Source organism: Diceros bicornis, chromosome 27, assembly GCF_020826845.1.
Source record: "Diceros bicornis minor isolate mBicDic1 chromosome 27, mDicBic1.mat.cur, whole genome shotgun sequence".
Taxonomy (NCBI): domain Eukaryota; kingdom Metazoa; phylum Chordata; class Mammalia; order Perissodactyla; family Rhinocerotidae; genus Diceros; species Diceros bicornis.
The window spans coordinates 19,642,256-19,668,578 of NC_080766.1; the positions used below are offsets into that span (position 1 = coordinate 19,642,256).

The window sequence follows — 26,323 nt, forward strand, 5'->3', positions numbered from 1 at the left end:
CTAAATATTTAAACACTGAAGTGAGATATCACTTTTGCTCTTTCTCCCTTCTTTCTTATGCACAGAACAGAAGCACACATTGTCATGCCTCAAACTACTTTTTATTTGCAACTACATGATTTCACGCAATTCTTCTAAACAAAAATGACATAAAATAGACTTCCATGTGTATAAATAACTTACATACTCTCCATAAAGTAAATGCGCAAAGGTGCTAGAACAGATCGTCCTCTCCTACAGTGTTCTTGTATCCAACAGAGTTGATGCACAATATATAAATACTCAAGTCCAGTATTAAAAACTCAGGCACTTGACTAATAAAGTTTCTCAAACTATATCAATATATCTAAAGTGCATATATATTTTTTAAGAAACATTATTCTCAATAACTTCTCTATAAAAATAAGTTTGATGGTTTGGCCCATCTAACTTTACTACTATGAGTATGAACTTTTAACTTTTAATATGTAGTCAGGCTTATTCTACCTTCTCTCAACATGACACCAACAGAATCAAAAGCAGCTAGTGAGGTGCTAACATGTGAGGATTAAGCCAGTGATTCCGGTCACAATGCATTCCAGGAGGAGGTACCCATGTTACTGGAATTGGGCGATATGGTTTATTCTTCCTTCCCTGATTTGGATAACCAAATGGAACAGGAGGAGGGTAGTGATTCTGATGGCCATTCCCTCGGTATATTCCTGGCTTTTTTCTTGGCAAAGGATGCCACACTGGAAGAGGCGGGAATATCAGTTCTGAAATCTGTAGGGAAGAGAAACCAATAAATTAATTCAAAGGAAAAATTAGTCATGTGTTACATAAAAACTAGGTGACCTTCCGGATTCCTCACTGAAGAAAAATAAAATCACTCACCCGTAACCCTAAGAGTAGTTCTAAAGTGACATTCCTATGGTCAAGTCTAAATATGTTAAAAACCTCATATATAATAGGTGATCAATCCATGTTTTCTGAATGAATGAAAATGAATAAACTCAAACACAGCACTCTAAAACAACCAGAAAAGATCAAAACATAGAATGAATGGAAGATTGTAAGGACACATATTTTAGACCAGTGGTTTCCAGAGCTGGCTGGTTAAAGGAGTCACCTAAGAAGATTTTAAACACAAAACATTCAGGCCCCGGCCTTGGTCTACTGAACAATAACAAAATCTTGGGAATAGAGGCCAAGGTATATTGACCACACTCTGCAGGTGATTCTGATGGAGCCAGTTTAGTGTTTTGCAACAGTCTTAGATTACCCCCTAAGTCACGTGGGACATCAAGTTCCCATTATTCAAAATGTTCTCAGCAGTTTTGGACCTCTCTGCTCAGAATGCTATCTATACTCTGTGACTATGAGTTTCAGAATTCTCTGGTTTCTAATTTTCTCTTCTTAGTATAGGTATTTTAAAATTTATATTCTATATAGCATTGCATTCATATGATAGTAAATTCAAAAAGTACAAAAGTGTATCCAGTGAAAAGTCTCTTTCTGATTACCATCGACCCAATTACCCTCAGAGGCAACTGACACTATATCGATTTTTTGTGTACACCTTTAGAGATATTCTATGCACATACTTGTGTGTACATCTATACACATTAAAAAAACACTCGTACAATTTTTAATAGTGCTTTTTGCACTTAATACATCTCAGAGACATTCATATCAATACATAAAGACCTTTTTTGTTATTTTACAGCTAGATAGTAATGCAATGACTATGCCATAACTCAATTAACTGGTGTCCTATTAATGAGACATTTAGGTTGCTTTCAGTCTTTTACTATTAAAAAACAATACACAACAACAAAACAATGCTGCAGTGAATAACCTCAGTATAGTTAACTCTTAATTATCTACAATAATGGGAAAATAGGGAAGAACTCAGAGTTCAAATAATTGACCTGTACTACAAACCAGGAGCAAAATGGAATATTTTCATTTCTTTCTACATTGGGGTGCTGATATGCTTTTAAAACTGCCAGAAAGCAGACAAAATTCTGGAGCTTACATTACCCCTTTCCAGTTAATTCTCACACCCCAGAGGCAACTACTCTTGTGATTTCTACCACCAGACTGAGCTTTCTCTGTGAACTTCATATAAATAGAATCATCCAGCATGTATTTTTTTGTGTCTGGCAAAATTCTTCTACTCAATCAAATGTTTTGAGGTCCTTCCATATCATGTCTATTATTAATGTTTTGTTTTATTGCTATTATTTTCCTGTATGAATACATCATAATCCCCCTCTTCACTTCTTAATGGACATTTGGGTTGTTTTCAGGGTTTTTTTTACAACATGAAAAAACCTGCTATGAACATTCTAATACAAGGCTTTGTGGATATTTATTTTCATTTCTCTTGTTAAATACTTATGAGTGGAACTTCTGGGTAACAGAGTAGATGCATACTTAACTTTATAAGTGCCAAATAGTTTTCCAAAGTGGGTGTGCATCATTTTACACTCCCACCAACAGTTTATGAATCCAGCTGCTTCACATTCTTGCCAATATTTAGTGTTGTCAGGTTTTTTAATTTTAGCCATTCTGTAAGAAGCAGTGTTTCATCGTGGTTTTAATTTGCATTTCTCTGATGACAAATGAGGCTGAGCATTTTTTCTCATGTGCTTACTAGCCATTTATAAACTTCTTTTGTACAGTGTTTATTCACATCTTTTGCCCATTATTTTTAATTGGGTCATTTGTCTTTTATTATTGATTTATAGGAGTCATTTTTAAAGCATATTCTTGAAACAAGTCCTTTGACAGATTTATGTATTGAGAATATTTTGTCCCAGTCTACGCTTTGACTATTCATTTTCTTAATGGTTTCTTTTGATAAGCAAAGATTTTTAATTTCGATGAAGTCAAATTTATCCACTTTTTTTCTTGGGTTTTTTGTCCCAGGAAAAAATCTTTGCCTTATCCCAAATAATAAAGGTATCTCCTTACGTTTTCTTCCAAAAGTGTCAAAGAGTTAGCTGTTATGTTTAGGTCTAATCTTGAGTCTGTTCAACTGCAAATCCCACAGTCTTTCCCTTGTTGGGAACCTGGCTGGGTGCCAGTTGGCAAGGGGACTGAAGCCATGACCTAAAACCCTCTTCCTTCTCTCTGGGCCTCCTATGGTCTTCTTCCCTTTGAGCTGACTTTCCTTGAGATCCATGTGAGGTGGTCAGGCACAGCTGGCAGCAGGACCCATCTCAAATTAATTTTTTTGTGTATGGTGTCAGGTAGCAGTTAGGTTCTTTTCTTTTTTTCCAATTAGATTATCCAATTGTTACAGCACCAGTTCTTTTTTTTTTTTTTTTCCCGAGGAAGATCAGCCCTGACCTAACATCCATGCCAACCTCCTCTTTTTGCTGAGGAAGACTGGCTCTGAGCTAACATCTATTGCCAATCCTCCTCCTTTTTCTCCCCAAAGCCCCAGTAGATAGTTGTATGTCATAGTTGCACATCCTTCTAGTTGCTGTATGTGGGACGCGGCCTCAGCACGGCCAGACAAGCGGTGTGTCGGTGCACGCCCGGGATCCGAACCCGGGCTGCCAGTAGCAGAGCACGTGCACTTAACCGCTAAGCCACGGGGCCGGCCCCTCAGCACCAGTTCTTGAAGACTTTCCCTACTGAGTTGCGCTGGCACTTTTATTAAAAAAAAAAAAAAAGACTGTACATATATGTAGGTCTATTTCTAGACACTCTATTCTGTTCCATTAATATATTTATCTTTAAACCCATTACCACCCTGTCTTGATCTACCATAATGGCTTTATATCAGTATGAAACCTCCAACTTGATTTTCCTTTTTTAAAATTTTAGAATCAATTTTTTACTTTCTAGAAAAAGCCTTTTGGAATTTTGATTGATACTGAATTGAATCTATAGATCAATTTGAGAAGAAATGACATACTCTTCACTTCTTAATTAGTGCAGAGTTATTTCTGGGGGTACATTTCAGAAAACACATAGACCTCTCAGAGAACAAAGAACCTAACCTAGGAATTCTTTGTCCTTACTTAGATAACCCCTTTATTAAAGCTCTCGGCAATGCCAGGTTCAAGATGAAAAAGTGGATAGGAAGAAAAGCTTACAGTGGGCCACTTGCACCAGCTTTCTACAGAATGGCCTGTAATAGCCATGCTTCTCTGTCATGAAATGTTTTGTTAGTGAACATAACGTCAATGAGAAATGTTTTATTGGGGCTGGCCCGGTGGCGCAACGGTTAAGTGTGCGTGCTCCGCTGCAGCGGCCTGGGGTTCGGATTCCGGGTGCGCACTGACGCACCGGTTGTCAAGCCATGCTGTGGCGGCGTCCCATATAAAGTGGAGGAAGATGGCACAGAGCTAGTCTTCCTTAGCAAAAAGAGGAGGATTGGCAGATGTTAGCTCAGGGCTGATCTTCCTCACACAAAAAAGAAATGTTATATTTAAAAAGCACATAAAAGACACTTCAATGTTCATGCCTTTCTGTTATAATTTTATCCCAACAGTCTTCCAACATGGGAAAAAATAAATACAATTTAATTTAAAAAGAAAAGCTAAAAATTAAAGGTCAATTTACTTGTAAAAAATTAGCAGTAATCAGCACATTTTGGGACTTATATTTTTGCTTTGTTGAGTAACAATAAATAAAATTCTGAAATAAAACTGCCACATCTGAATAAATTCCAGGCAATTTAACAACAGGAATTTGCAGTATTATAATACATCACGCAGAGAAAAAAATGCACTAAGTATTTATGGCAAAGGTCTTAAAAATGATCCCTGAAACACAAATATTATGTTTATTTATCTATATAGGGAATCTCTTGGGAAGAATACAAAAGTAACTTGTAATGAATACTTCCATGGAAGGGCACAGGACTGGTGGTTGGGGGAAAGGGAGGGCTTATCACTATTATACTCTCATATACTGTTTGAAGTTGTTTTTTAAAGTAGGTGCATGTTATCTTATAACAACACACATATACATATATCCCTAAAAATATGATAATGTTCAGAACTAACCTCCCTCTCAAGCCTAGGAAGGATAATTCAAAAACTGAAAAAAAAAAAAAGAAATCAAAAAATTACGTTATACTGAAAGGATGTTCATTATACAAATATATGCTGAATTTAAAGGTTTAGTTTCTCATATTCAAAACTCTGATTTCTTAGTAAGCTCTAAATTCTCATTTTAGTCCAAATCCAACCCTACCATAGATCTGGTATGTTTCATTATATCTAACTAAGGCCAAATTAATCAAAATAGGTACTTTAAAATACACTCAAAATTAGAAAAAAAATACACGTACAGAATAAGGCTTAACTCTGAAGATTTCTTTAAATTTTTTTGACTTTAAAATACCTTTTCGGGCCGGCCCCGTGGCTTAGCGGTTAGGTGCACGCGCTCTGCTGCCGGCGGCCCGGGTTTGGATCCCAGGTGCACACTGATGCACCGCTTCTCCGGCCATGCTGAGGCCGTGTCCCACATAAAGCAACCAGAAGGATGTGCAGCTATGACATACAACTATCTACTGGGGTTTTGGGGGAAAAAATAAATAAATAAAATTAAAAATAAATAAAAAAAAAATAAAATACCTTTTCTGCTAAGCCACGGGGCCGGCCCTTTTTAATGCATATTAAATGTTATTTAGTATGTGGGATATACATAATAAATAAGTGAAAGAATCTATAAGTGCATGCATGGTTGCTATATGACTCTTCAACTGTTAAAGCAAAGGAGATATTGTTGTGGCTTGAATAAAAAATTAACTGAAATATAATTTAGCGAGGTTTCTCTTTAATTATGGAAAGGGAGAGAAGAACAAGAAAGTTAAACCCAGGGCTGGCCCCGTGGCTTAGCGGTTAAGTGCGTGTGCTCTGCTGCTGGTGGCCCGGGTTCAGATCCCGGGCGCGCACCGACGCACTGCTTGTCTGGCCATGCTGAGGCCGCGTCCCACCCCACATACAGCAACTAGAAGGCTGTGCAACTATGACATACAACTATCTACTGGGGCTTTGGGGGAAAAAAATAAAGAAATAAAAATTAAAAAAAAAAAGAAAGTTAAACTGAAAGGTATGAATTGGAAGTGTTGAAGACTACAAAAAAATGAGTGACTATTTTTGAATACAACAAGAATTTTTAAAACATCAGGAATGTTTTATCACCATAATTTTTTTCTATTCTTTGCCTCACTTTTTGAAATATATTTACCCCACTTATTGAGTAGTACAGCAGACCTTTGATAAAGTAACTCAGGATGCTTATTTACCTCTCAGAGGAGCAGCTTCCCATTAGTGTGGAAAGGCAAGAACTATGATCCAGAATCTCAAATTAGAAACCTTGGGCCACGTGAGCAGGACTACCTGGAATGACCTGGCAAGCCCTGCTCATGACCTTCAACACAGAGTTGTTTCATGGTTACCTGGTACACGGGGCTTGGGGTTGCAGTCACTGAACTGGGTTTCACGTCTACTTCCTTACTTGTTTCTTCATCTGAAGAAGAGGATCCCGAATGATAATCAGAGGTAACTTTATCAAGAGCCCTGGTAACTTTCTTAGAGATCTCATCCTTGTTCTCATCCTCATTTTCAAAGCTGGCAACAATGAATGCATTGTTTTTCTCTCCATACCTAAAAAAACAAAAACAAAAACAAAAACACTTACGAACTTTGAAGTCACATCAACAAACAAGAAATGTCCATAAAAACAAGTAAACAGGTCTGGACATGCCATCAGTCCAAGGCAAAGAAGGACCCCTCCCAGAACTCGATCCTACATATATAGTATTCTAACCCAGCTCCATGCTAACAGGCAGGCCACAACTGTCTACCTCTGGTCTATGTAAGTACAAATAAAAGTGACCCCATTCTCTTTCCCAATTTTCTTTTCTACTGCTTTCTAACAAAAACAGTTGTTTAAAACATCAAAGAGAAATTCAGTGTTTTAATTACATTTTTGTACATACCATTGAAATTGGCTGTACAGTAAAATTTTCTAATGTATTTTTTTTTTTTTTTTTTTTGTGAGGAGGACCAGCCCTGAGCTAACATCCAATGCCAATCCTCCTCTTTTTTGCTGAGGAAGACTGGCCCTGGGCTAACATCCATGCCAATCTTCCTCTACTTTATATGGGATGCCGCCACAGCATGGCCTAACAAGCGGTGCGTCGGTGCGCACCCGGGATCCGAACCGGCGAACCCCGGGCCGCCGCAGCGGAACGTGCGCACTTAACCGCCTGCGCCACCGGGCTGGCCCCTAATGTATTTTTAACTGACCCCTGTAATGTAGATTCTAGTATTCAAGTCACAAATAATTATACCTTTCCTATGAGATTTACTTTTACCACGATTAAATTAAAAAGGTGCCTGTGTTTCCTATATCTACACCAAAAAAAAAGGAGAATTGAGGCAACTGTTGAAGTTAAAGGAAAAAAAAAAAAAAAAAACTGTTGTTGAGGAAAATAAAGGGGTTTGCTTAAATTATACTGCTTACCTTGTAGAGATTCCTAGGATAACTGCTCAACTCTCATGTTAATTTTTTTAAAAAAGTAAAATGAGGGGCCGGCCCGGTGGCGCAAGCGGTTAAGTGCGCGCGCTCCGCTGCGGCAGCCCGGGGTTCGCTGGTTCGGATCCCGGGCGCGCACCGACGCACTGCTTGGTAAGCCATGCTGTGGCGGCGTCCCATATAAAGTGGAGGAAGATAGGCACTGACGTTAGCCCAGGGCCGTCTTCCTCAGCGAAAAAAAGAGGAGGATTGGCGGATGTTAGCTCAGGGCTGATCGCCTCACAAAAAAAAAAAAAAAAAAAAAAAAAAAAAGAAAAAAAAAAAAAAAAAAAAGTAAAATGAGCAAGCCTTTTTTACCATTCCAAGACACTTTTAAAGCCTTGACTAAGAAAAATAACTGTTAGAATATGTACTTTGGCTGTTGGTTACTACAAAAAAGGGAAAATAAATTCTGCAATGAGGGAAAATAGCGTAACGAAAAGGAGAAACCCACAGATCTATTTAAATAGATTGCACAACATAAATACTGAAACAATTTCTAGTAAGCATTAGGACAAAAGAAATGAATTAAGCAGTTCTTACACAACATGTAATTCAAGCTAGAAAGACAAAGTGATTCTAAGCTTAAAAAACAAAAACAACTTCAATAGAAAAGTAGGGTTAACTATAATTGACAATGAAGTCAATTAATTTCATTCCGAGATAACTCTTGTCTCAAATTATTTCTGAATCAGGATATCTACAATAAAGCAAAAGGCCTAACTGCAATAAAGTCTTTGACAGTTTATATGGCAATCAAGTAGTCTCATAGGTGAGGAGTTCTATTTCTTTATGTAGCTGTGCTGTCTTCCCTTCTCATAGGCTGAAAGGGGCCATAAATACTACCTAAATATGGTGCATAACTCCCTTTCCTATTCTTTTTCAGTTTACTCATAAAAGGAGTTGCTACATGATGGTAGAAAGAGCACTGGACAAATTTCTGTTCTGGCTCTGCCATTAACTAGCTCTGAGACCAGGCGCAAGTCATTTAATCTCTCCAGACCTCCGTCCTCTATTTGCTGGGTGAGGAAGCTGGAACTGGCTGGATACTGGTTGGTCTTGAGCTGGTGATTCTTCCTAATACAAGATGACTAAACAGTTGGGTGAGTTCCTCACAGCACAGAATTCATGTACTATAATTTCAAGTTTACTTAGCATAGGGTTTTAGCAATGGAAATTTGTCCCTCTGTCCTCTCTAGGGTTTAAAGACTCAACAAATTTCAATACAAACAAAAGGTTAATTTGTATGTTAATACAAGCAATATTAACAATGGGCTTAGGCCTCCCTTCAGTTTTGCCCATTATTGAAGTCAAAATTCAACCAAAACAGAAAGGCAGGAAATTTGAGAAAAATCCCTGCCTTTGTAGAAACAGAAACCTAAATCAAGAGCAGACATTTAATGATTGAAGGATCAGCTTTATTAACTCAGATTTCTTTGACCAGCAAGTTCAATTGTGTTCTGTATCTTTCCCTTTGTAGTGTTTTGATATGAAGGTTCTCTTCATGGTAAGCAAAATTGTTTACTATATTACTGTAACATTAGAATGTGCAGTTAATTCCTTAGAATCAGTAATGGACAATTTTTAAACTTTCCATTTTTCAATGACACACTGCTAAAACGTTAAGGCCAATTTAGTTAATTTGAAACAAATCAATAGTATCTAATGCTCTTTATTAGGAAAAGAATTATGGAAATTACAAGAAGAAAAACAAGGTGTAGAATATGTTGAGTAGATAATAAAGCTGCCAGCTATTCTCTGGCCTTCTCCTTATAGGAAAGATGTGTTAACTATTCTGTATCCTTTTAAATATTTCACTAAGTGATAACCTTTCTAACTATATAACACTCTGCATCCTTCCAATATTTTATTCTGATGAAATAACTCAGATGATGAAGAATGTTCTTTGAGTGCATTTCAATATTTTGATACCCTTAGTCTCTAGTATACCAATGAGTTATTATTTTTAATGACTCAGACATTTATTCAATTATGTAACTGCTAGATCAGCTTTGTTTTACTTTTCAGAATATTCATCTTTCCAGTTTTGGTCCAAAAGCACTAACCAGTATCTCAATCTCCTATACGAACTTATAGCAATCATCTTGACTCAATCACTTAACATGTCTTTCTTTTTTGGGTTATCACTGAATGAATATCCCACATTCTTTTTTTTTTTTTTGTGAGGAAGACCGGCCCTGAGCTAACATCTATTGCCAATCCTCCTTTTTTTTTTCCCTTTTTCTCCCCAAAGCCCCAGTAGATAGTTGTATGTGATAGTTGCACATCCTTCTAGTTGCTGTATGTGGGATGCCGCCTCAGCATGGCCCGACAAGCGGTGCATTGGTGCACTGGTGCGCGCCCGAGATCCAAACCCCGGGCCACCAGTAGCAGACCGCAGGCATCCAACAGCTAAGCCACGGGGCTGGCCCCTCTCACTTTCTGAAGAAGACTTCTATTAGCTGTGAAAAAATATCACATCACAGCCAATTTTTGACAAAATTTTAATTATACACAAAATCATCAGAAGGCTACTGAATACAAAGATTTTCTTATATTAACAAGATAAAAGCACAGTAATTTTTCATTATCTGGCATTATCAAGTAAGGAAGCATCCACTTAAGTAGAATGTCCACATAACTAAAGCTTGTATCTTCACATGTCAAGATTTAGCTTATGCATTTCAAATTTATACAATTACCTGACTTCTTAAACATCCTTGGAAATAGAAATTTTTTCCTAATGATTTAAGATCATTGTATTGAATATTCATTATTTGACTGTGTGATGATACATTTGTGCCAGCTCTTTAGCTTTTTCACTCCTGCCTCTGTCAGACTATATCACATTTTTTTGCAGCATTAATGCCTACTATGAACAACCACCTTTCAAACACTGCTTAGAATTTTTACAGGCTTGGGCCAGCCCGGTGGCTTAGCGGTTAAGTGCGCGCACTCCGCTACTGGCGGCCCGGGTTCGGATCCCAGGCGCGCACCAACGCACCGCTTCTCCGGCCATGCTGAGGCCGCGTCCCACATGCAGCAACTAGAAGGATGTGCAACTATCACATACAACTATCTACTGGGGCTTTGGCGGAAAAAAAAGGGAGGAGGATTGGCAATAGATGTTAGCTCAGGGCTGGTCTTCCTCACAAAAAAAAAAAAAAAAAGAATTTTTACAGGCTGAAAAACTACACAACTTATAGAACTGCGTGTTAAATAAGAGTCAATCAGGATCTAAGTACGGGCCTAATAACAAAATAAACAATTCAATACAGTAACTTCGTGATAGCTATTTCTTTTTACTGAGGTCTTCCGCAGCGGTTCAGTGGCTGAAGTCTGCAAAGTCTGACCCTGGCCTAAGGTGAGTCATTAATTAGTCCCAGAATCTAAAAATGTTGGACCTTCTTAGACCAAAACTTGGATGTCTTGCTCTTCCTTTTTCTAACTAAGAAAGAAGTGTTGGAGAATCTACTGCCTAAAGCCCGTTTCCCAAAGCAATAAGGTTATACCAACAGCTTATACCAAGCTGCTCCAAGGTGGTCCAGAAAAATTCAGTGGAAGAATAACCATGTATTTTTGGCATGACATGTCTTCACCCCCACTTTCATTGTTGGAGATCAGGTCAAAGGCTATGACCACCTTTGGAACGTATTAGGGTTGCATCAAAAAGCACTGATACTAAGGTCAACAGGTGAATTGTACCTCAAAACCACAGAGAAATACCCTAAAATAGCTGTAGGAAATCACTCACAGAGGGTTCCATGCATCTGTTCATCCTGTTCCTCCCGCCTCGAAATGTCCTTCCCACCTTATCATCTAGTCAACTGCAATTCTTCCTTCCCCATTAGCTCAAGTATCACCTACTCAGAGTCTTTCCTGACTTCCGGCAGAAGCAGTAACTTTCTCCTTTGTGCCACCAGCCACTGCATTTTGTACATATTTCTATTATAGCACAAATCGCACTCTGTTGTAACCTGCTTATTCTTTCTTCTCCATCATTACACTTTGAATTACCCGAAAGCACAATGTCGCTTTCATTTTTTAAAATCTCACAACTAAGAATGCCTGGTCCACAACAAATGTTTTTCAGAATGAATGAAGTTCAATTAGATACCATACCTAACACTTGCCTTTTACAAATCTACTCATTAGAAGACGAGAAATAATTTCCACTATGAAAACAAAACCAAGAAAATATCAGTCACTTAAAAACCAAAAAGGAGGAGGGAGGCAAGAGCAGAAACAAACAGAAACAGAGACAACCAAAAGTTCTTGTCCAGAATTATTTGGGATTTGCTTCTGTCCTAATTTGCAAAGGGGAAAGACAAGTACACTACCAACAAAAGAAGACAATAATTGACCTTCAGGAATCTAGGTGTCTAAATTCTACTTCTTGGTCTACAATAAACTTCTTGGCAAAGCTCTAGAAAAACCCTGCCCAAATCAGTTTTTGAGTTTCTTTAGCTGTAAAACAGGAATGTAACCAGTCCTTCACTATCACCTCCAGAAGAGCACTTTACAAAATTCACATCTGAGAAAGTCAAACAACCAGCTCCTGGCCATAAAGATACATAGGCAGGCAGTCTCTGAGAGAACTTCATAAGATCAGTTCCAGCATGGTAATCAGTTCAGGGGCTAAACTTAAGAACTCACCGACAGCACACCTCACATGGATCCACCCACAGAGTGAGTTCCTTTGGCAAGCCCAGGTCGCTGTACAAGATGCAGCTGTTCTCACAAGCCTTCAGAACATCAGGATCAACTCTTTGAAATTTATTAACACGAATGCATCTACAACAAAGTGGAGTAATGTTAACAGCTTTAATTGAATCTTAATCAAAAACCTCATTATATGTATTTGCCCAAGTGAATTAAAAAAAATAGCCTGGCAGAGAACCCAGGAGCACATCTATCCTAAATAGATAATAAACGTAAACTAGGGCCGGCCCTGTGGCTTAGCGGTTAAGCGCGCGCGCTCCGCTGCTGGCGGCCTGGGTTCGGATCCCGGGTGCGCACTGACGCACGGCTTCTCCGGCCATGCTGAGGCCGCGTCCCACATACAGCAACTAGAAGGATGTGCAGCTATGACGTACAACTATCTACTGGGGCTTTGGGGGAAAATAAATAAATAAATAAAATCTTTAAAAAAAATTAATAAATAAATAAATAAATAAATAAACATAAACTAAAGGCAAAGAGGCAGCATCAACAAGACTACCCAGTCTGGTGGAAAGAAAAGGGCATCTGGCGTGAACAGAGGGAAATCAGCGGAACTGGCTCTTCCTCATTTTACCCAGAAACTACTCAACCTCACATGTACATGAAATGAGCCAGGAGTATGAAAGTTGTGTGAAATTACTAAGAGCTCTGAAAGTAAAAGTTTTAACAGGCCAAGTTCCTACATAATAAAATCCTCAACTAACAAAAGACCTCCAATGTTTCAAATAATATTAGAAAATTCTTGTGACAAGTTTTGATCTGTCATTATTATCTTACTTACACATCCCAGATAATAAAAATAAATGTTAAGGATGTCCTTTGCCTTACTTATAACTGCTCTATAAATATAGAATTAATCAAGGACAGAGAACCATTCATATCGCACACTTAAGATTCAAATATCCAAGTGTTACTGCCTTATTTAACTTCTGTTACCCAAGGATTTTATTTTTATTTTTTAAATAGTCGTCAAAATAAGTGAAAACAATTTCTAAACCAATAGATCCTCTCTTCCATTTTTTTAACCCAAGAAATATCACATCTACCTAACAGAATGTTCCAAGATAGCTCCTAGTATGAATGTAAAAATCCATGTTAAAATAAACATTCTGCTTACTCAGAGTAATGGTAGCCACAATGAAAGTATTTACTGCCTACAACTAAGAACTCAATCAAGGGAACTCAGGTTTTAGTACTAGTTCTAGTACTTATTTATTGGGTGAATTTAGATTAAGTCATTTCACCCCTTCCTCAGATCTAAAGCTCTAAAGTATGGAAAATACAAGTTAATTGACAAATAGTAATTATACCTTAATTAAATACAATGACATCAGTAAAATAATTTGTTATTTCAAGTTAAATCATTTTATTAGATGATTTCAATTTTCATTTAAAACAGTGGAGATGGTTCTCTATTCTCTGTTATCTAAGTTCTCTTCAGGTAACAGCTAATACATATTTTTAAATAACAACAACTCTTTTCAAAGTCTTACTATGCAATGGTTTCTGAAATGCTTTGTATTAATGCTTTTCATTTTCACAACTATCCTGTAAGTTACTACTACTTTCCCCATTGTAAGAAAGACAGGAGGCAGAGAGAGTTTGAGTAACTTGTCCAACATCACACAGCCAGAAAGTGGTGAATCCAGGGTTCAAATCCAGACCACCAGACTCCAAAGTTTATTTTACTAAACAATACTCTATTCCGTCTGCACCTATCTTAACACCACCATTAACAATTCAGCAAATTCAGAGTGAAAAAAGTTATTTTACGGCATGTAAGATGCTGTCTGTTCCTTTCAATAAGATGGTCTTATGTCACGATTCTAATGTTGTGTAGGTTGACGCAAAAGTCCCATTTGCTCCAGGATCAAAAGCAGTTAAGGGTAAGGAGACAGATGTTAGATGTTTTTGTTATCTACAATGAGGGTGATGTCGGCTCTAATTTTAAAAAATGTATACGTAAATATAGATGCTTAAATAGGGACTCTGCTTCAACAAAATTTGCATATTTTTATGATGTTTTTTCACTCTACATACTTCGACGACATCCATTAACCACTCTTCAAAAATAAGATTTTAAACATTGCATAAAAATAATCTATCATTTACTTAATGTTGACAATTTAGTTCTTTCCAATTTTTTGCAATTATAAAGTGTAAGAAACATCCATATTCATATATATTTGTCTGTATTTGATTATGCTTCTAGAATAGATTTTTAGGAGACTTACTATTTAGAGAGTATGAATATTTTTACAGATCTTGATAGCACTGCTAAATTGCCCTCCAAAAGCAGGTTATTTGTATATACTGTGGAGAAATCATTTTTAATTTATAAACACTTTAGAAGAAACAGAATACTCCCAACCTACCCTATGGAATTGAAGAGTCTACTAACTCTGGTTAATCCTGTATTCTATTCATTTTTATAATAGTAACGACCCACCATTAAGTCTAATAGTTTTCTACTTCAAAGACAGCTTGAAAATGACTCAATAATGATACTTCTGATCAAAAGCCAGTTTAATCCTGTTTGGCTAACTTTTTTTCAAGTTTTTATAATTAAGGGAAATGAAACTGTACACTGTCTGACCTTTAAGTATTTACTTGACAGTGTCTCCTTTTTCACTAATAGTACAGTGGCTTGGCACTTCCAAAAGCCTTCGTCCAATGTCAATTATATCAGTATAAAAAGCCTCAACGCTCAATCTAACTCACGAAAGCTGTTCACTCTATCAGAAATGAAGATGTGCAGGAAAAAATTAAGAAAATCAAGTGAGAAGATAAAGAATAATAACTTGAGTCTGCTTTATATAGAACATCTACATTCCTACTTTAATTCACCACATTTTCCAATTAACTAGGGAACCTCTCTGGATAAAAATGAAGGAGAAAATACACCAACGACTTTAATTCACTTCTTTTCAATAGCCACACATGCTCACCTGGCTTTTAGCAAATGAGAAATAAACAAATCATATTTTCACCTCCCTTGTAGACTACTGGAATAGTCTCGCACTTGCCAGAGCTCAGTGCCGGAAAGGAAGTCCCTTACATCAAAGCTCGTAAGTGCTATTTTGTGGAGGAAACTTTGGGGGCAGCGATCCGCGTAAATAAAAGCATTTCTGTAGTCTGATAGCTACAACTATTCCACTTTTATTTTTTGTGGCCACATCCACAAACGGGCAAGGTTTGACAGATAAGTTTAGCAGAACATTCTCAACCCAGGTTCCCAAGTGGTCACATAAATACTAGGGAGTGAGCATGCCAGGACATGTTCTACAGGAGCCCGCTCTTTACTTTAAGCTGTAAATGTAACTTATAAATCAGACTGCAAAAAACAGCTGCAAGTGAGAATTACTTTCCCTCTCAGAGCCAAGGCAGTGGCTGCATTGTGGTGTGCGGAAAGCCCATAAGAATTTAGGGTCAGTTAGACCTGACTTCAAATTCCAGAGCTAATGTTTACCAGTTGTGGATCATATGTAAGTTATCTTCACCTATAAAATAGTTACACTGGCTTCTACCATAAAGAATTTATGCACAATATAAATGAAATTATTCTTGTGTCAAGAACATATTAGGTGTCTAATAATCTTAGTTCCCGTTCGCTATCAAACTTTCATTTTTTCAAAAAACATGTAACATGTAATTTACTTTTAGATACAAGGACACTCACTTTAGTCAACTCCTACCAAGTCCATTTATGGGTGATAGTTTTAGGGGTCCTCAAGAATTGTGAAAACCCCCAAGTACCTGTGATACATAGAGAAATGCACTCAGTCAGGAGCCAAACTATAACCACAGGACGACTAACTCCTAGGAGCCTACAGTATCGGCCTCCCAAGTCCAGGCAGTAGGACTCCAACAACAAATACTTGTATTTTACAGTGAGTAAGGAAAAAACGCTGCGACACTTCAGAGTTCTGTATTTTGCACATAAACTGTGATAGGCACGGGCCGGACACACTTCAGTCCTCTGGCCTTGCACTCATCTCAGGAGTTGATTAGCCTCTTCACTTAGTCCAATCCAACTGTCCAACCTAACCCTTTACCTGTAGGCCTGTCCTTTTGATGGTTTTTCCGGATACCAGTGATTTTTATATTTTTCTTGAAGTATTAGAGTCAATTTCTCAGCAAACCTCTCAACTGCCTCTTTCTTCAACTTGTCATGTTTTCGAACTAGCCTTGTGAAAAAGAAGACAACGGCAGCAATTTCATTCTTCATCTTTCCCTGCAAAGATAAAACAGTTTTTCTCAAAAATCCAAAATATAAAAACTGGACGATAAAGCTCTGCAAAATAATCTCTCCTTGACAGTTCCCCTTCCTCATTCTGATTTTCTCTTGTGTTTCATTGGCTCATATCTGGAGTAGGGAAAAAACAATCATTAATTTATGCCATAAAGACCTTATTATAAAATACTGTTTAAGAACCTTAACACTTAGCTTTATGAAGAAGTTCAGTAAAGAGAGCACACCAACTGCTCCTGTTGGCTAATATAAAATTAGACATATCACTCAAAGAGAAGCACTACAAAAACATCACAATAAAGGTTTTACTAAATGTGTCAATATTTAGCCACAATAATTTAAATTTAAAATTCTGTAAAATAATTTGAACTTTAAAACATAAAAAGTCCACTTTAAAACCCAGTATTGTAGAGCCATTATAGAAAATAGTTTGGCAGTTCCTAAAAAGACAGTTATTATATGACCCAGTATTTCTACTCCTAGCAGTATACCCAAGAAAAATGAAAATATATGCCCACACAAACACTTGTACGCAAATGTCCATAGTAGCATTATTCATAATAGCCCCAAAGTGGAAACAACCCAAATGTCCATTAACTGATGAACGGACCAATAAAGTGTGGTATATACAGGTTTCCTCCAATATCTGAAAGTTCACTTTATGCCACTTCACTTTTACAAAAGGTCTGGATTAGTACCTGGTTTGCTAACCAAAGAAATCTAAAGAGGATTTTCGCTTTTATGAAAAGAGGCAAAAACCGAAAATAGCGTTCAGCGTTTGTTTTGCAGCAAGCCATACAGAGGCTAAGCAGTCAAGCATACTGTCGTGTTTCAAGCCTTTCACATCAGCCTCAGCAAACAACAAACTTCTCAAACCTTCGACAGCCAGGCAGGCAGACACAGAAGGTGGTGTAGACGTTAGTGACCTGCCTGCCCTGATAGATTCAGTCGATGATGTGAAGTTAATAGATGATCCTCTCTCTCCTACACCCCTTACCTGTACTCCCTACCACCCCAACCGATGACTCAGCCTAGCACATCATCACCACCACCACCACCACCTCTCAGCCTTCCAGTGTGCTGGCTGTCTGTCAGATTCTGGTAAGTGAAACTACACTGTACATACCATTATTTCTACTTTATGTAGGCTGTATATTTATCATATAACTCCTGCTTTTACTATATGTTAGTGTTCTTTTAGGTTTTATGTGTTATTTGGTAGGTTATTTTTTGTGTCTGGGAATGCTGGAAAATTTTTCCCATATAAATTAATGGGAAATCTTCAGTTTATGCCATTTTGGCTTTAGAAAGGTTTCACAGGAACACTACTTTTGGTTAGTGGGGGAAACCCCTACATGGAATATTACTCAGCAACAAAAAGGAATGAAGTATTGATACACACTACAACATGGGTGAACCTTGAATATATTATGCTAAGGAAAAGAACTAGTCACAAAAGACCAAATATTGTATGGTTTCATTTATATGAAATGTCCAGAAGAGGCAAATCTGTATAGACAGAAAGGAAATTAGTGGCCTAGGAGGAATGGGAGAAAGGAGGAGTGATGTCAATGAGTACAGGGTTTCCCTTTGTCATGATGAAAATGTCCTAAAATTGACTGTGGTGATGGTTGTACAACTCTATGAATATACTAAAACCAACCAACTGTACATTTTAAATGTGTGAATTGTATGGTATGTGAATTATATCTTAATAAAGCTGTTATACAGAAAAAAAAATACAGTATTAAGTTTCTGTACGCATTCTTTCAGGAATAGAGATACATTTACCTAAAAGATATGACAAAAAATAGTAGCTCTATCAAACAATATTTAAGAGAGTGGAAATTCAGGGTCATCCACAGAAAATCAAACTAAAAGACATAATCAGAGATTTAGCTGCATTCTGGAATTGCCTCAAGAAGAACTCTCTTTAAATGGCAGATCTGATTTATCACTGATTAATCCATAAAGGGAAAAACCTTGTCCTGGGATTGTTTCAATGTATATTCTGTCTTTACTCAATGAGCTCATTCACTTGGCTGCTGTAAGTAACTTGGAGTTATTGAGATGCTGCATTTACTAAGCAACATCACCTTTTTTGGAGCCAAAGACATACAGCCTCTGCTACGTTTGGTATAACAACAGACTAACCTAGCTGATAGTCTGTGTTCTCACACATTCAAAAAAATAAAGCTGATTCTGTTAGCTTCATTTTTCTTTTCTCAAATCTGCTCTTAAAGTCTCTCTTCATAATACAGTTCCTTTACGCCCTGTGCAAACTCCAACAAGGGATCTCACTGTGAAACAAATTCTATTTAGTTACCTGAGAGGTGTGCTGGCAGCTATAGCCACTCTGATCCTGGATGGGAAGACACCCAAACCTTCATCCTGGAACCCTAGAATGCCAAATCCACCTTCTACAGCCAGCTACCAGGCACCAGGGACTGGGCTGCAAACAAGAGTGTGCAGGCACACACAACCCCAGCCCTCCACAACTGCTCTGCAGCCTCCTCCTGAAAACATGTAAGCCATTTTCATTTTATGAAGCTATATTTACATCCCACTACCTTATGAGTTATGATGGAAAAGAAAACCCACTGCAATTTAATTTATGGTTTGGGATGAAAGTTGCTGATGGAACTACATTAGCCTCCCCCTCACCAAAGAAAACCAGGAAGCACACTAAACAAATGTACTGAATCCTTAACTAGATCATTCTCCTCATTCATTAAATTTGCCAACTACGTTCTACATATCTCACTTCTGGGTTTGGTTTTCTTTTTTTTGTTGCTGTTGCTCTGTTTCTTATCAAAAAAGAAAAGGAAGAAAGGAAGGAAAGAACCACTTAGTGGTTGCTCTTGGTTGTAACACAGATGAGTCATATGGAATCACTTTTTGTTTGTTTGAAGGAATGACGCCTGAAATAGCTGAAAAATGAATCCACCCCCACTAGTCAGCATTCTAGGAGTATCAAAAGCTAGAAAAGGGAGAGTTCTAAAGCCAGGGAGGGAGAAGCCAGAAGCAAGCAGGGCCACTAAGACCTTTGGCGTCTAGAAAGAGTAGCCGCAATCCCTCCACCCACGCTTGGAGCAAAAAGCTCCCATTTTAAACATCGCACGGTGACGTCATCCTGGGATGTCTTCAACGCGGCGGCTCCTCAAGTTCTACTTTGTTCCACGGGCTCCTCTGCTCCCAGGATACATAAAACCAGAGGAGAACCAAGCCCTGCCTTCCAGGGGCTGGTAACTTTGTACTGTTCCCTCCCTGGTCACGAAAAGATAATCGCGATCGTTTCTAGAAACAAGTATTTCTCCTGCTGGACGTTCCCAACGTGGAGGGAGCGGGGATCCCGGGGGTGAGGGTGAGGAGGCCCCGAGCAGCCTCGACGGTGTGACAAAGCGGGATGGGGAGGAGGGACGGGATGTCGCCGGGGCCGGGAGGTGGACTTTTGAAGGCATCAAACATCTCTCCCCCTCTGGAAGGAACGGCCTGGAAGCGCGTCCAACTTTTGCAATCGCGGGTTTCCCGGAGTTAGGGGGAGGGCCCGAGCCCCAGGCCCCTCCTCCCCCAGCAGCCTCGTGGGGGGCGCCTTCCAGCCCGCCCCCGGGGCCGCCGCCCGCACGCAGGCGCCAGTCTCTGGGGGGCCCTGGGTTCGAGGACGCGGCTCCCCTCGGACAGCAAGCCTGTCCCGGCTCCAGAAAACGCACGGACGCGGCAGGGGGGTGGAGGCGCAGGGCTGTCGCCCACCCCGAGCGGAAGGTAACGCGCCCCGGAAACGTGGCAGGAGCCTCGAGGCGGCGTCTCCCCGTCCCGATCCCGCCGAGGGTCCCGCGGAAGCCCTCGCGGGCCACCCCCCGGCCCCCAGCACTTCCTTCGCGCCGAGCCGGAGCCCAAGCAACCCGGCGCGATCCCGCACTCCTCCCGTTCCCGCGCGCCGCCCGCCCGCGAGCCTTCGACGTGGCCGCAGGGCCGCCCGGACCACCATCCCGCCGCTGCCCGCAGCCTCGCCATGGCCGCCTCCCCCCCGCCCGGTCTCCTCACCGCAGCCGCCGCCGCCGCTCTGGGGCCGCAGATTGGGCGGCCCCGACCGTCTCCGAGCGGGAACCGAGGGCGCCGCCTCAGCCGGCCGGCGCTCGGCGGCAGGGAGCGCGGCGAGTCTCGTCCGGCGCGTGCGGCTCCCGCGTCGTCGGGCGGCCGAGCGCGCGCTGAAGGCGGGCTGGCGGCCGAGCGCGCGCGAGCGAGTGAACGCGGCCTTGAGGCGGCGCGCGGGGGGCTCGCGGCCCGGAAGAGGGGAGGGGCGATGACCCGGGAAAGGGTTGGCGCCGCGCGGGACCGGCTCGCGCCCCGGGGGGGGAGGAGCCGGGGGCGGGGCTTAGCCAAGGGCCCGCCTCCGAGACCCGCGCCGCGCCGCGCGCCTCAGGGAGCATCCTCCGCGCAGCCACGCGCCGGGCGCAGACCCTCCGGTCCGACGGCGAGGCCCCAGCGCCGCGAGCTGCCCTCCCCGGGGAACACCCGCGCTGAGGGCCGAGCGGACCCTTGCTGCCCGCCCTACCTGCTGCAGCGCCTTTGGGGGTCGCGCGGGCCGCGTCCCCTCGGCTGCCTGGGCCTCTCTTCCCCTCTGGTCTCTCCTGGCCGCTCTGCGCCCTGACACCCTCCGGCCGGGAGGGCAACTTCTAGACCCAGCTCTGTAGAGCTTCGGTTCTCTAGATCCAAGGCTCCTGGGGGCGACACGGACCACACGGAAGGGAGACTTGCGTTTATGGACTGATCCCCGTCCTTCTTGCTGTAGTAATTGCAGGCACGTCAGCCGTGCAGCTAGCCTGTTAAATGTTAGGTTGTTTGTTTTGAAGTCCTAGTTGGCCCCTTCCCTGGCCGGGCGGGTGGCTCCCTCAGAGCGGAGACTACCTCCTGTTGCCCGGTGTGTCCCGGCCTGGCGCTGAGCACAGTGGCTTGCGCAAAGGAGGGGCCCCAGCGGGGTTCGCCGAATGAACGAGACCCTGCGAGTCCGGGCTTTCTATTTCTGAGCCGCTTCTCTTCAAGATGCAAAGCTTAATCTTTGAGCAAATACAAATGTGGAAAAGGTGCTTTAACTTTCTGAGGAAAAGGAGGACCATCTTTCCAATCTTTTATATTCGATTGGCACCATGGTATTAGTTTTGTGAAAGCACTTTAATATACGTCAGACAGGTTAGGAAAATACAAGATATTTCTAAATTTTTTTTTTATTATTAAAAGAGAGCAAGTTTTCATTCGTTCTGACTAAAACATGTTGTAAATTACTCAAGAACTGATTGTTCAAGTTATAGATTGACCAGATTCCTCACGGCCCCCTCGGCCTGGATGCATGTTTTCAGCTCAGTTTTATGAAGACTTTAAATTTTTATTACTGATGTTAGTGATTATAGCCTATTAGCAATTCAAAAGGATTATTTTTTAGCAGTAATAAAATATACAATCCCAAGACCGGTACAATAAACTTTATTTGTAAAAAAATTATACTCTTCTATGTAGGGTTATGTACTGGTCAGTTTAAAGAGGATACTGATATTTATACTTTGGACTCTTCTAGGAGATGTGAGGATGTTTTCATTCTAAAATCTTAGTCTGATTGGGATTGTTTTACTGATGAAGGTTTTTATCTCTGCAATTTCGTAAGATAGCTACATAGCCACAAACATTACTTAAGTTTTGTTTAGAAATTTCTATAGCTCAAGAGTGGTATTTTGTGTAATGTTTATAAATCTGTGATCCACATGGTCCAGTCTTAGAGCAGTACTGTATTGAAAAAACACAGGCATGAACTTGAAACCTTATTTCAAAATAACTTTAAAAAAATTCTCATAGCCTGCCTACCCGGTGGCGAAGCGGTTAGGTTCCCACGATCCGCCTTGGCAGCCCAGGGTTTACGGGTTTCGGTCCTGGGTGCAGACCTATGCACCACTTATCATGCCATGCTGTAGCAGGCATCCCACATATAGAGTAGAGGAAGATGGGCACGGGTGTTAGCCCACAGCCAATCCTCCTCAGCAAAAAGAGGAAGATTGGCAATAAATGTTAGCTCAGGGCTAATCTTCCTCACACACTCACACAAAATTCTCACAGCCTGAACACCGTAAAGCAAATAAATAACAAACAGCATATCTTAAACACTTTTCTTTTCTCTCTCATCCACTGTTCTCACACAAGGTAGCTGCTTGTGTGCCTCTGTCTTTCAAAACTTGCCCTAGTCTTCTCCAGCCCTGGCTGTGTTCTTCAGAGTTTCCCCCCAGCTCTCTTTCCTCCTGAGTCAGAATCACAAAAGCCCAAAATAATTAGTCTAGCAAAGTAGAATCCTCCTCTTTAGGAGGCTGGAAGAGGGGAGCAGAGTTGATATAGACAATTACACATTAATATGTCTTTTTCTTTTCACAATTGATTCCTTTTCACAGTGAACTCTAAATGTTCACTAAGATTGTGTGTTAATAGGTATAGTTGGCTTTTAGCACAGTGGTTTCTTTTGAAAATGAGTCACCTTAACAGGGCAGTGGCTTTATAATCACACATATCCTGTGCTTGTATCCAGAAGTCACAGAGAACGCGACTCACACGCAATCACCAAAATCTGTAAATAGCTTTCAAAATCGAGACTTATTTTCCACTAAATAACTCTTTAAAATCTGTTATGCCTTTGAGCTCAGAGAAGTTCAGCATTGAAAACAGAACAGTTTCAGGTATCATCTTCTCAATCCATGTGTCAAGTATGAATCTGAATACAAAGCCATTATTTATTTTTTTTTTTTTTGCTGAGGAAGATTCCTCCTGAGCTGGCATCTGTTGCCAGTTTTCCTCTTTTTTTTGCTTGAGGAAGATTAGCCCTGAGCTAACATCTGTGCCAGTCTTCCTCTATTTTGTATGTGGGTTGCTGCCACAGCATGGCTGACAAGTGATGTGGGTCTGTGCCTGGGATCCAAACCTGCAAACCCGGGCCACTAATGTGGAACTTAACTACTAGGCCACAGGGCCAGCCCCAAGCCGTCACTTTTATAGTGGATGTAGAGAGTTCTGTTATATAATATCAGGGAAAAATTTTCAGCCTTTGGGGGCTATTGGAGGTCTAGCAAGTGGGATCTTAGACTTTTTAATTCTAAAAACTAAAAATTCAATATATTTCTTCAAAATTTTCCAGAACTTAACCATTTGGCTAAATTAAAATAAACTAAATATAGTATCTTTACTTCAACTTCTTAAATATCCATAAACTGGCAGTGGTTAAAAAAACATAAGCATAAAGATAATTTATAATCATTATTTTCTCCATTACATCATGCAATAAAACTGACTTCCAAAAGTCACAACACAAACTCTCTTGATGAATGAGGCAATGGAAACTGGACACACCAGCCTTCTGTTTTGAGTTGCATTAGCTGGTGAAACCCTCCTCCTGCCCCAGCCATGCCCCAAACATCTTTTTCAGAAGAAAATGTTTTGATCCAGCTTCTCGGATTCTTTATTGGTAATCGGTTAGGACTTGTTAGTTCGTGTGAACTAGGTTAGGAAAATGTATAGGCTATAATACTTAGGTGGGCTGCCCGCTCTGGGCTCAAGTAGAGCTTCATATTGGAAACCCTTGGTGTAAAATTGCCCTGCTTGGCAGGAGAGGTGCCACTGTTGTCAGGTTCCTTTGACAGTACTCTCTTGTTCTCCATACCAGCAGAGAAACTGACTTGTATTATTACTGTACAGACTCCTACCCTTATTCCATGTAACAAAATTAAGAATATAGGTATATTGAATTAGGGAAAGGTTCAGAAATATTATAAAAGAAAGAATTGCTTTGAAATACAACTGTTAGTTAGGGTTCCACAGAGAAACAGCATATATGGAGAGAGAGATTTATTTTAAGGAATTGGCTCATCTGATCATGGGAGCTGGCAAGTCCAAAATCTGTAGGGGAGGCTGGCAGGCTGGAAACTCAAGCAAGAGCTGAAGTTGCAATCTTGTTCTGTTCTGGTTTTGAGGAAGTAGTATTCATTCTACTCTGGGAAACCTCAGTTTTTGCTGGTAAAGCCTTCAACGGATGGAGTCTCACCCACATCAGTGAGGGTAATCTCTTTACTTAAAGTCCACTGATTGTAACTGTTAATCACATCTACAGGATACCCATCACAGCAACATCTAGCGTTTGGCCAAACAACTTGGCACCGTGGCCTAGCCAACTTGACACATAAAATTAACCTTCACGACAACCTTCATTCAATAGTATTTCCTCAAAGGCACGTTGATAAGTAGGTTTAAAATATAAATCCGTGGGGCCAGCCCAGTGGCGTAGTGGTGAAGTTCAGCATGCTCTACTTGGTGGCCCAGTTTCAAGGGTTCAGATCCTGGGCATGGACCTATACTACTCATGAAGCCATGCTGTGGCGGCAACCCACATACAAAATAGGAGAAGATGGGCACAGATGTTAGCTTAGGGCCAATCTTCCTCAAGCAAAAAGAGGCGGATTGGCAACAGGTGTTAGCTCAGGGCTGATCTTCCTCACCAAAAATAAATAAATAAATCCCTTAGTGAATGACATAAAACATGCTATCCTCTTGTTTTTACTTTTCTTTGCTTTTTTCAGTCAGTTGTATGGTTTGGGGGATGGGGTAGGGAAGGACTGGATGTCGGTTTTCAGGGGCCCCCTTTGCATAATCATGTCAAATATTTGTGCTAGAGCACTGGGGACAGTGTGTCTCTTAGAGAGGATCAAAAGATAAATAAACTGCTCACAGTCTAGTAGAAGACAGAGACATGTGAACAATCTGCTTTACATATTACAAGTTGTATTATAAATTAAAGTGCCACAAAAAGGTATAAAGGCAACAGTGTTGTAGGTATATAAAAAGGTTTGGATGTGATTGAGCTCCCAGCTGAAAGGAAGCTTCACAGACTTCTGAGGGCAGCATTGCAAACCTTCCTTACTACTTTTTCGATAGAGGCAGGTGGAGGAGGAGAGGCCATAAGCACAAGGAAATTGCTTCCAAGGCAGAGCCACTCCTTTGATGCGGACAATGTCAGTTGCCCCACAGAGATGGCTAGAAGAATCAAATTCACACAGCAAGTCCTGACATTTGATGGCCTAATTAGGGTGATTGTGGGTAAGCTTTAAAAAGCTGCCCTGTCAGCAGATGATCCAATGAGATGTTACCATAAAGAGCGTGTTCCCACCCCACACCCAGCCCAAGAGAAGCTCAAAAAATGGAACTAAAGTTAGTACATTAATAATTGTTTGTGATGTGGTTGGCAAAAATATTTTGTGATTGTGCCTATAAAGTGCTTTAGAGAGATAATTGCAGTGGGTCATGTTTTTCTCTATGTTGTAGTAAGGTTTCAACAACTCTTTTACTCTTTGTGTGGTTATGTATATATATTTCTTTGAGAGAAGGAATGAGAAAGAGAGAGAGGAAGAGATTTATGACACAGAGAGAAAGATTTATGACAGATTGTGTGTGTGTGTTTATACTAGCCTAAAGTGCTCACACATACATTTTGTTTCAGAAGGAAAGTTAGTGAGAGTAATAAACGAGCTATGACCTATATCATAGCAACAACTGAAACACAGGGCAGTATGTGTGGAAGGAAACAAAAGAGTAGAACAAAGTTGTTGGGTTGGTAATTTTCTGTTTTGTTTTGCTTTTGTTTTTAATTGCAGACATGTAAATACTGAATTTTCGTAGTGTTGAGGAACCAAAATGAATTGAGAGAATAATACTCCTCACCAGATGATCAGCATAAATGTTATATAAAAATGTACACAATTCTAGGACGTTAAAATGTCTCGGAACAACAGCTATTAGAGG

The 26,323-nt window shown here is 40.3% G+C and overlaps 1 protein-coding gene across 1 annotated transcript; it reads right to left on the minus strand.

Annotated features, from left to right (window-relative positions):
• Nucleotides 1-85: 85 nt before the first annotated feature.
• Nucleotides 86-20,678, minus strand: BTG3 (BTG anti-proliferation factor 3). Its single transcript, XM_058522947.1, has 5 exons — nucleotides 20,546-20,678; nucleotides 16,305-16,483; nucleotides 12,184-12,321; nucleotides 6,407-6,614; nucleotides 86-762 (listed from the first exon to the last, which is right to left on the minus strand). Exons 2-5 carry the CDS (start codon nucleotides 16,475-16,477, stop codon nucleotides 523-525), a joined length of 759 nt encoding a protein of 252 aa, XP_058378930.1. The 5' UTR covers nucleotides 16,478-16,483; nucleotides 20,546-20,678; the 3' UTR covers nucleotides 86-522.
• Between the last annotated feature and the right edge of the window lie 5,645 nt (nucleotides 20,679-26,323).

Excerpts from the sequence above, each read along its gene's own strand:
- BTG3 (XM_058522947.1), bottom strand. The coding sequence starts at position 16,477 with ATGAAGAATGAAATTGCTGCCGTTGTCTTCTTTTTCACAAGGCTAGTT. Across the intron at positions 12,322-16,304 it reads TCAAAAGGACAGGCCTACAG|ATGCATTCGTGTTAATAAAT; the intron begins GTAAAGGGTTAG and ends ACTTTGTTGTAG. Across the intron at positions 6,615-12,183 it reads CCATGTGAGGTGTGCTGTCG|GTATGGAGAGAAAAACAATG; the intron begins GTGAGTTCTTAA and ends TTGTTTTTTTAG.